General features: G+C 36.7%; 1 protein-coding gene across 1 annotated transcript; it reads right to left on the bottom strand.

The window, feature by feature from the left end:
* Positions 1–732: 732 nt before the first annotated feature.
* LOC132171134 (9-cis-epoxycarotenoid dioxygenase NCED2, chloroplastic) lies at positions 733–3369 on the bottom strand. The gene is made up of 2 exons (XM_059582370.1): positions 1872–3369; positions 733–1424 (listed from the first exon to the last, which is right to left on the bottom strand). The coding sequence occupies exons 1-2, from the start codon at positions 3288–3290 to the stop codon at positions 1041–1043; spliced, it is 1803 nt and encodes a 600-aa protein (XP_059438353.1). The 5' UTR covers positions 3291–3369; the 3' UTR covers positions 733–1040.
* Positions 3370–11693: the final 8324 nt, after the last annotated feature.

Genomic DNA, 11693 nt, shown 5'->3' with positions numbered 1-11693 from the left:
ATCGGCATACATCACTCATTTAACAGCATACGAGGACTTCAATAATGGTTTTTGAATAGTTTGACAATTCATGTTTGCCGTTTAGTGTCGTATAAAAAATTGACAGTTTTATATATTTTGAGTTAAGTTTGAATTTTGTTGTACAAGGTCATATAAATAAACCATAATTTGATATATTTAATTAAACGAGTAAGATCATTCAACCCTAACTTACTACTTTTGCGTTAAGTTCGCTTCAAACGAATCGTGCTAAAAATTGACCGCATACTTTATATCCGAAAGCTTTGGTTAAAGTTAATTAGTACAAGACCATATAGGTAAACTCTAATTCGATCTATTTAATGAAATTTGTTAGATTATTCAATTCTAACTTACTACTTTTACATTAAGTTCGTTTCGAACGAATCGTGTCAAAAACTAACCACATATTTCATATTCAAAAGCTTTGGTTAAACTTGGTATAAAACCATATAGGTAAATGAAATTGATCAAACCATTCAACCTTAACTTACTACTTTTATCTTCAGGTCATTTCCAACCAATCGTGTCAAGAATTAACGGCCGACGCTGTATTCCAAAGCCTTGGTTAGGCTCCATTTTCAAAAACCAAGATTGCAGTGGCATGGTAGTCAAAATATGTTAAATTTAAAGCCGCAATAGGAAATCCCATGTGTTGGAAGCAAAACTCCAAATTCCAAAGCAGAACATCCACAAATGTAAACAAAACATGTAGTGTGAAATTAATTGCAAATATTTAATATTTTCAAGCAAAAGTAAACAGAGGAAGATCTAAGAGCCAGAGATCTTCATTCATAGCACAGAGAAAATGTATCCAAAACCAAACAGAAACCAGCTGAGCTCGAAATCTACCTAAAGGCCAAAAGCTACAAGCTGGTCCTGAAAAACTAGTATCATATATATATATATATATATATATATATGAAAGTGTTCTAGGGGTTTAAATGTTCTTCCAGGAGAATATATCCGGGGACCAATCTGCAAGCATCCCTCTGGTAAAATTCTCCTTACTACTTTTACACCTATGCCTGACTTTCTAAGTCCTTTGAGTCTACGAAAGTGCCATGAAAACCGTACGGCACCCTGGAGGGAAGCTTTACTGAAGCTTCAAGCTGTAAATTCATGGCGTTCACGATCTGGAGCTCCGATTTCCATGTCTTCTCGTCGTGGACGAAAGCAAGAATATATCCGTCGTCTTCGTTTTCTGAAGTGTGGTTTCTTGGCAAGAAACAAGGTTCTCCGCCGTATTTCCGATCACCGTAAGTAAACTTTTTCACCTCTCCTGTTGAAAGATCGACCTTGGCGAATCCCGACACCTTCGGCCACGGTTCGGCAATGGCGAGGTAGGCGTACCTTGTCTTCCTCCCAAGCTTGTTTCGGTTCACCATCCCGGCCTCTAAGTTCACCTGTTATAATATAAATTAAATGATTAAATTCATTTATTTTTTCCCGTGATTTAACATCAAAACCACATATCAAGTTTGAATTCTGGTGGACAATTTTAAACTCACATGTATTAAAATATTGATTAAATTATTAGATTTACCAATTTTTATAAGTTTGCGCTTTTAAGATAAGAGCTTTTAATAAACCTTGATTCTATTAATTCACCACATTTTAATTAAAATATTTTTTAAAATTTTGATTAAATGATTAAATTTACATCTTTCTATTACAATTAGTTATAGTAGAAGAATATAATAAAAAACAAAAATACCCCTTCACTATAATTAACTTTAAAAAGTTCGACGTCGGAACCTTTTAACTCTATTAAATTTACCTAATTTCAATTAAATATTCAACGTTATAAATGATAGTGTCAAAATATTTAAAGTTGAGCTTGATTTAACAACCTGCTCGGATGTGGAGAGGATCTGTCGGCGTATGGATTTTCCGGTCTTCAAATTGAGCCTGATTTCAGAGAGCACACTCTCGAGGGTCTGGTCGCATTCGTTGAAGATAGAGTCCGGCGGTGTCATGCATGACCCAATCACCACGACCTCGTCGGACTCCGGCTCCTCCCAAGCATTCCACAAATGGAAGCAGAAAGTATCCGGCGACTCAACCCAGATGACATCCGAGGCATCACGGGCATTCTTCGCTAGAATCCCGAACCGAGACTTCTTCTTGTCGTCGTAAATCACCGGAGAGCCACCGGTAATCATTTCCTGGAGCTTGAACACCACTTGCTGGTCTGGAATCACCACGAAGTTCTCAGTGATTGCGAAGTCGTGCATCATGGTAGGCACCGGGAGGGGAATCTGAACGTCGGGGGATTTCTTCCCGTCCGGAGAGAATTTGAAGTACTTGAGGTACGGCTTCTGAACGACGTCGTAGCTGAGAGCAAAAAGCTCCTTGGAAACCGGGTCCACTTTTGGGTGAGCAATCATGGTGGACTTGAGCTGGTGATCGAAATCGTAACGGCCAACGGTTTCGAGGTCGCCGGAGGGAGTGATTCGGACCTGATAAGGCAAGTCGTCCTCCGACATGGCGAGAATCCGGTCGTTGAAGTACACTAATCCGGCGTTGGCGACTCCGGTGCCGTTGTTGTGATCCACAAGCCCGAAAAGCCCGCGGGCGTAGAACAGAATAAGGCGTGCGATGCCGGAGTGCCCATGGAGCTCACCAATGGCCTTGGGAAAGACCGGGCGGCCGAGTTCTCGCTCCTGGGCGAGCCTCTGCGTCTCGGTGAACCGGCAAGCGTAGCTGGCGGAGCCGTCATTGATGCTGACGGCGTGAACCATGCCGTCGCCGTCGAACAAGTGGTGCCCAGCGACGGGCTCGAACAGAGGGTTGGCTCCGTTGCGGAGGTAAACGCCGTTAATGCATTCTGGGATTGCGCCGGTGACAGGGAGTTCTCGCCGGACTGGTTGTTCCGGTACCGGAGCGAAGTTTCCGGCGATTTGGACTTGTGGGTCGGCGGTTTTGGGAAGTGGGTGTCGGAGCTCGCGTGAGACCAACGCGCCTTCGGCCATGTCCAACGCCATGGCGGCGGCTCTTTGTAGTAAATTCCACTGTGCGGGTTGCTGGTGGGTCTTGGGCTTAACGGGGGTGTCATTTTTGGTAATTACCGGTTGTTGGTAGGGCTGATTTGGGAAATGAAGCACTGAAGGAGAGTGTAAAGTAGAGTGTATGTTAAAGCTGCCTCTCTTTTTGTTGGGCTTCTTCTTCTTCAGGGAGATGAAGCCCAAATCCATTAGAGAATTTGAAGAGGATGAGAAATGGGCTTTAGCCCATCCACTAGAGTTGGGTGCAGTTGAAGCAGCTGCCATGGCTTCTTTGGGTTTCTTCTTCTTCTCTCTCGGAAGAGTGAAGGCAGGAGGAGACCTTCTTCTTCTTCTTCTTGGGTTTTCTTTTTTTTTTTTGGTCTTAGCAAAAGAGAGAGAGTGAGAGAGAGAGACAGAAAGAGAAAAAAGAGAGAGAGGATTGAGTGAGTTTTGGAGAGAAAATGGGGTATAAATATAGAGTGGGGATGGGGAAAGAGAGGGGTTTGTTTTGGTGCAGAGGTCCACCTCAGACATGTAAGAGTAGACCACGTGGTGGTTTTTTGTAAATGGGCACTTTGGGATTGACATTAGCCAGGTTCTCCCAAACTAGTAATGTTATTTAATAGTCTGCCATATAACTACCGAGATAACTTGACAGTAAAAAGTTGCCAAAAAAAAAAATAACAATTAACTTTTACTATTATGTTATCTCAATTGTATAACAGTCTACTAAATAGATTGAGATCCCCTCTAATTGGGAAGAAATTGGAGATTTTCTAATTATTAATTGCGACTCTTCATTTTAAATCCAATGGTCTATAAAATGTCAGCTGCTTTTGTATAACCGAGGCATTAAATGTTGGCTTTTGTTTTACCGAGGTTTAAATGATTCTATAGACCATTGAATTTAAAATGAAGAGTAACAATTAACAATTGAAAAATCTCCAATTTCTCTCCAATTGGAGGGGATCCGGATCCCTACTAAATAACATTTCTCCTTTTTAGGAATATCTTTGGTGAGAGAGAAAGAAGTTTTAGGGTTATATAATTGGAGGGATTCTAAAATTGAAGGGCGAATGAGAGTTGAAACTATAGTGAGAGGAATGAGAGTTGAAACTATAGTGAGAGGCATGCTCACAAAAAGGAAGGTGAAGAAAACGAGTGACAAACACTCTATTTGGTGCTTTTTATAAATTAGAAAAAGAAAAAGAATATATATATATATATAGCCTGCCATAAAACCATCGAGATAACTCGACAGTAAAAAAATTGTCGAAGAAAAAAATAACAACCAACTTTTACTGTTACGTTATCTCAATTATATGATAGTCTACTAAATAATATTTTTCTTTTTTGCAATAGGCCTAAGGTAGGTAAAAGAAGGCTTGAAATATCTTTGGTGAGAGAGAGAGAAAGAAAGTTTTAGGGTTATATAATTGGAGGGATTCTAAAATTGAAAGGCCAATGAGAGTTGAAACTATAGTGAGAGGCATGTACACAAAAAGGAAGGTGAAAACGAGTGACAAACACTCTATTTGGTGCTTTTTATAAATTTAAAATATATATATATATATATATTTTCTATATATAATATATCTCCGCGTTCCTCCCTCTTAGGGTATTAAGGGTAATCCCTAGCCACGTGGCCGTCTTCTACAGCCTTTGAACCACAAAATCTTGGTCACATCATCTTCACTTGCCCCACACGTTCTCTCCCTCTCTCTCTCTCCACAGCAACGGACTAGAAAAGTGGCCTCTTCTCTATCAACATCCATGGTCCCCTTTGATTCCTAACTCCCATTTTACTTTAATACACATTTTTGTTCTTAATAACCCATTAAATAATTAACTGTCACCCGGGCCCCACAAACTTAATTTATGTATTTAACTAACTCTTTTCCTTAACTTCGTCTACCTAATATCCCTACTTAAACTCTATTCCATATATTTCTATTTAAGGTTTTTTTCTTCTTTTTTTTTTTTTTTATTTTTTGACCATCTGGGCAGGGCTAATAGTATTTATCTGTTGGGAATCAAAACAGAAAAATCGTAAGCGTTCTCTCATGTCGATTCAATCATAATTTGAGCCAGTCCCATCAAAGAGAGTCCTAAACCAAAAAATGATACGGTCCGGCCATACGGTGAAGTTAAAAACTTAGAACATAAATTGGGCTATTAATGTATTTTTTTGAATTATCCGTACTAAAAATGATATTATTCCGATTGATATCGCAAATAACATCAGCCATGACAACAACATATTGATGTTTACCAAATATAAAATGCCACAGCGTCTTATTCCAAGGCTCCCAACCGATGATCTCTATATATGCAAAAAGAAATGAAAATAGTTCCACAATAATTAATGTTGCATTCATGAACAAGAAATGACGCCATCAATGGCCGTCGGGCTAAGCTGGCGATGGCCAACCGGGTGTGGGATTTTGGATTCTATAGTGAAGCTTTTTGGCTGCGGTCCAACACCATAACCATCGGTGCAAATGTTGAGGGCCACCGGAGAGAGAGAAGGGTGAAAATGATGGGTGATGGGTATCTCTCTTTCTTCAGCTTTTCACTGGAATGTTAGCCACAGACCCACAGTTGGAGATATCCAATACACCACTCCGATTGGCTTCTTCACTGGAAATAAGACACTCACTGCGAAATATGATGCATACTAGTCAAGAACATGAACATGTTACGATCCTTTTAAGATATCAACTTTTAAGATATCAACATGTTAAGATATAAACTTTTCACTGCTCACCCACAACTTGTTACGATTCTTGTCTTCTTAGGGGTGGACAAAGGAATAATCGTTTACCGTTTATTGATCGCTACCGAATCGTTAGTGACCGACAACTGACTTCCTGTGGTCGGTAGGGGGAATAAAAATACCGTTTTGACATCGGTTCGGTATGGTAGATGGTATAATTTTTATTATTATTATTAGTTAACTGACTTAGCCGATTTTTCAAGTGAATTTTGAATTTAATCTGCTAACTTTTCTTATTGTGTTTGTCCAGCTAATTTGTAGTTGTCATTTTGGTCCATATTCTATGAATTTACTTTTTCTTTTAATTTATAAAACATATTCTTTATTGATTATGTAGTTACAAGAAAATTGATAAATTTTAACATAAAAAACTTGTAACCGACAATTAATCGACTTAACCGGTTAATCGACTTTTATGAATCGGCAGGCGAAAATGCCATTACCGACACAAACCGAACCAATACCCACCCCTATGTGTTCTACATGGGCTAAGTCTAATCTTAATCATGTGTATATAAATTACTAGGCACCCTCAACTTATAAACAGGTTTTCAAGGGTGAGTTATACCTAAAATTTATATCACACTTCTTGATTGTAGTGGGAAGGTCCCTTATGGGTAGGAACGGAACTAAGTAAGGCTAATTACCCTTAAATTTTATGTTTTTTTTTTTTTTTAATGTAATATCCCCTCCAAAATTAACTAATGTCCCCCCTAAATTTTATGTTTTTTTAGTTATGTCCCCCCACACTTCAGTGTCTAGTTCCTCCCCTGTTTATGGGGCTTGCCTGCTCGAATAGATTTCGGGCTATCCAAACGTCTGCTCGGGTAGGTGGACTCGACTGTATTCTCATAAATACACAATTGCGTGCTTATATTGCTTGGGCAGACACAATCTCACCTTTAAAAGCCTTCTATTCTCGTAAATACACTTTCTTTCTCAACACTTTCTTTCTCAACAGTTCTTACTCTTCATTTCTCTCTTCGTCAAAATAGTTAAATTTATAAGAAATATTTGTTGATTTTTCATACAAGCCAAGCGCCGAACGGGAAAGTGGGTAATTTTTCTTAAGCTATGCATGATAAAATTTTGATGTGATATATTCATATATATATATTTTTTAATAAATTTATGACTTGTATGATGGAGGTAAGTGAAAGTTAGGTGCCCTATAAATGGCTTTGTACATCTGTTCACATTGTCATTTTCCTTCAGCAAATCTTTTATGTGAAGATTTCTCTCACACAGAATTCTATTAATAACCCAATCAAACACAAACATGTTCTCCCTTTACCTTCTTTATGCTTCCAATTTATTAATATACATGCATGGACCTTAGCCCCCCTCTAATGTCATGGATGACTCTAAACAACATTAAGTGCCAATATATTTTAATGTATTTTTATTCATCCAAAAAAAAAGTTATTTATTATTTTATTTTTTTTTAATCTTCCTTTTTGCCTGCCATTAGATCCATCTAGAAATAAACTGACAATATTCTTAATTAAATGCATCCATAATTGGTTCCTCGGTGCACTTTTTGTTTTTAATATTAATTCAGTTAATTATCAACTTAATTGATTGTGTGGTTATTTGCAATGTCTTTACTTTCTCCTTTTGAACTTCAAAATGCAACTATTTATATTGGTTCCCTTGGTATGGAATGGGATTATTATTATTATTATAATTATTGGCCATTAGGAGGAGATTAGTCAAGTACTCAAGATTTGTAATTGGCTTCTATTAATTTCTTTTAGGACACTAATTAAGTGTGTTCTCTATGGTATCAACAGCGAGAGTCACATAGATACTATCTGTTTCTAAAGAAAAGTTATTCTATATATATATATATATATATATATTTTATTGTTAAAGGAGGGCTTGGCAGGGAAAATAGCTATTCTATTGAAAAAATGAATAGCTATGATTGAAAATAGAAGAAGTTGAAACGAAATAACCATTCATATTCATCAAGTTTGGTTGTAATAATTATTAGGGTTAATAAACTTTTTGATACCTGTGTTTTAATGTTTTTATTTTTTCTCCCCTAAGTTTTTAAAAAGACAAATCTAGTACCTCAAATTTTAGAAAATACCGAATCACCACCTCCATTATCCCAATTAATGGCAGGGGGTGGCTGACCACCCCCAGTTTGACCTTAGGAGTGGCTGAAGGGCCAAAAAATGGTGGCCGAAATCACCCCCAAGGCACTTGGGGGTGCCTGGGCCATCCCCGTAGGCCATGGGGGTGGCTTCAGCCACACCCTGCGGGCCTCTCTAGGGTGGCAGAACCATCCTGAAGGCCAAAGGGATGGACGAAAATTAACAGAGATGATAATTCGGTCTTTTCCAAAATCTGAAATACTAGATTTGTCTTTTTTAAAAGGGAAAAAAATAAATAAAAACATTAAAACTCAAGTACTAAAAAAGTTATTAACCTTAATTATTATTACAATCTTCTAGAAAATTACCTTCCCGAAGACCTAAAATCCGATAATTTCGAAAAATATGTACTATGAAGCAATTCAAAATCTTTCTAAGAAGATCAAAACGTGAATAGCTATTGCACAATTATCACGAGGCAAAAAAATCAAGAAAATTGATACAACTCAAAAATCCTAGAAAATCAAGAATATTCACGCTTCCAAAATCCTATATAAGAAGGGTTGCAAACACCAACGAATTGAGGTTTTTCCAGGAAATTTGTCTAACTTAACCATCGAACGCTTCCCGCCAACACCATGCCCACCTCACTCCGATGGTCTTTTCATTTCCATCGTTGGTCCGATAATTAAAAAAAAAAAAAAAAAAAAAAGAATCCGCATCAACAAATAATTAGAGAATTGTCGGTCGTCTTTTTTGTTATTGTCACATTCTTAGTAGCAATTATAGTCCTTTTGAAAAGAAAAACACATGCAAACTATTGGACATAAATAAGCCAATTATATCCAAGCATTCATCTACTTTCACACAAAGCATATTTTGTTCATGTTCTTTCCTGCAACTTGAGCTCGTCCCATTGCATCCTTCCAAGAAAAAGTGCATATAAAAACACTTCTTCCAAAACAAAAATGCTTTTCAACAGCTTTTTTTAAAAAAAAAAAAAAAAAAAAAACACACTTTCTCAGTACAAGCCGATTGGCCGCTTCACCATCAACAACGAACGGTGTTGCTGCCGTCCCTGGCACAAAGCAACAACTTTTTGAATATGTTCAAAAAAGCAATGAAATTTGCTCTCAAAGCAGATCCTGCTTTATATATTTGTCCAATTCGTAGCTATATATGATTCTGTAATATGTTTATTTTTGACTTGTTGAACAGCAACATCATATGATGCTCTAGACCATTCCCCCATATCCATGAAAGATAAATAGTGCAATAATCCCACTTGCAAGACGAAGTGACACTTCCATTTGCCATCAAGCCATTTTCACAGCTTTTCGACAATGACAAACCACCTAAGTGACTACAACTTACTGAGACAAATGTACTACATTAGCAAGTGACATCTTAATGCAATAATGGCCGTTCGAGGGAGAGTTATTGTTTATCGTAGAATAAGTCAGAAGCCTGAGATGCGACAATTTACTCTGTAGTAGATATCAGTAGAATGAGTCAGAAGTCTGAGATGCGGCAATTTACTCTGTAGCAGATATCAGTGGTTCAACTCTGTGACTCGTAAACTTAGCCAATACAAAATCATTCAATAGTCAACAAAAGCTTTAGAATCAGTAATGTCGGTCATCCTTAAGAGTCACATGGTTTGCACATAAATATCTTAATTAAGAAATATTATTAGGAAAGGCAATGATCAATGAATGAATTAATTGAAGCTGCAGCTTTTGACTATTTTGAAATTGAGAATTGAAGTTGGTTATTGCCGTTGTTAGCAGTTGGCACATGGGGTATGGGGATTTGTTTGACCTAAAATATCTAGCACTAGGATTAATTTATGCTAATTAAGAATAATTTATGATAGTTAATTAATATAACAAGTTTTTTGATTATGTGGGTGGCAACATTAAAAACGACAAAGGCTAGATGGGCCCCAAGATCCTCCCAAATATTGATGATGTTGTGGGTGGCAACATTATCTTGGATGAGACCTCTATTAGGCTTCAAACACCCATAAAGGCTACCATTGAGAAGAATGGAATTATAGGCTACCATTGATGGATTCAATTAATCCAAGTTTCCCATCATCTATTAATAGCTTTGGTTGATTATAATTGAGTTTTTTTTTTTTTTTTTTTTTTTTTGCCTTTAAAATAATTGGCAAGTACAAGTTTTCAAATGATTTTTTCCCTAAGCAGAAAGAGATAAGGGATAACCAGAGTGACTATTTTATTTGGGCGTGACCATAGTAGCACGTGTTCACTAGGAAACAATAAAAGGAGGGGAGCCTAAACAGTGAGAACTACAAGTCCGCAAACATTTCCTCAAGTCCGATTGAGTCATAATCTGATCCTGTCTCATCAGAATACTTTGTACCTACTATATTGCCCATAATTGATAGAGATTGGGGCAACTTAAAGTTAATCATGGTTGACAGAAGAGGAACATGTTTAGCACTTAATAGTGGTAGTTAAGTTTGAACCTCATGAGCCGTTTGTGAATTAATTATAAGAGTAACTATTTAAATATTCAGCAAACAATTATGTTAATTGTTTCTGTTGGCAATCGGCACATGGAAAGGGCAATGATTAATATCATGATCTTGGATTAAATAATCTGCTCAAGAACAAGATCTCATTGCTTTTCTTTTTTTCTTTTTTTCATTTCTTTTATTTATTTATTTGCTTTAATATATATATATATACACGAGTGAATTTTCTTTTGTTTGGTACTAGCTGATCATAAGTGTGAAGAACATGTTTGGCTTTTACACTTTTCCTTCAAGTGATCAAGTGAAGGGACAGACCGGCCAAAAAGTGCCCCGCCGGCGGACTGTTGGGTCCCGTTCACATGGGTGCACATGTGAACCCTAAACATGTGATGATCCCAAAGTATATGTATATCTTCTTAAGCATCTTCATATAATTTACATTTTGTATATTATTCTATTTCAAGATGAACAATGATTCTTTCTTTCTTTCTTTTTTCTTTTTCAATTTTTATTTTTAACAATGAAAAAGGAAAAACTACTCCAATTAATTACGATCTTCTAATTAAATTGAACTTAGACTAGTATATGTTAGAATATCAAAAAGTTGTGCCATGCAAAAATTGGTCTCTTTGGTGAAAAAAAAATGGAAAAATACATTTTACCCCCTAACTATATACCCATTTGCACTTTAACTTCCAATGTTTAAAAAGTGACACTTGACCCCCCTCCCCCAAACTTCCAAATTGTTGCAATTCGACCATTTTGACTTTTTTTTTTTTTCCAAAATACACCCGTCTCAAGTTAAAAAAAATTAAAAATTAAAAATTAATGGGTGTCCAGTCTGGGGTGGTTGAAGCCACCCCTATGCCCAAATGGGGTGGCTGGCTACCCCTTAATTTTTAAATTTTTTTAAATATTTTATTTTATTATTATTATTTTTTTTTTTTTTAACTTAGGATGAGAGCATTTTGGGGGGGGAACAAAAAAGTCAGAATGGTCAAATTGCAATAATTTGAAAGTTTGAAGGGGGTCAAGTGTCACTTTTTAAACATTGGAGGTCAAAGTGCAAATGGGTGGATAGTTCAGGGGGGTAAAATGTATTTCCCCCCCACCCCACAAAAAAAAAGACCAAAACTACGTTTCGAAAGAAACTTGAAAATTAAGTTTTTTATTTGATTTTTTCCTAAAAATCTCTTTTACGCCTTTTTTTTTTTTTTAGACAAGTTTTATACATTAATGCAATCTCAAACACGCTCAAAGATTCATCATTTCCTTTCAACTTAAGCCTTTTATATAAGTACTGATGA

This window comes from Corylus avellana, chromosome ca2 (genome assembly GCF_901000735.1).
Source record: "Corylus avellana chromosome ca2, CavTom2PMs-1.0".
In the NCBI taxonomy this organism is placed as follows: domain Eukaryota; kingdom Viridiplantae; phylum Streptophyta; class Magnoliopsida; order Fagales; family Betulaceae; genus Corylus; species Corylus avellana.
Note: the sequence above shows the minus strand (reverse complement) of the source record. Positions and strands in the feature narration are given on the sequence as shown.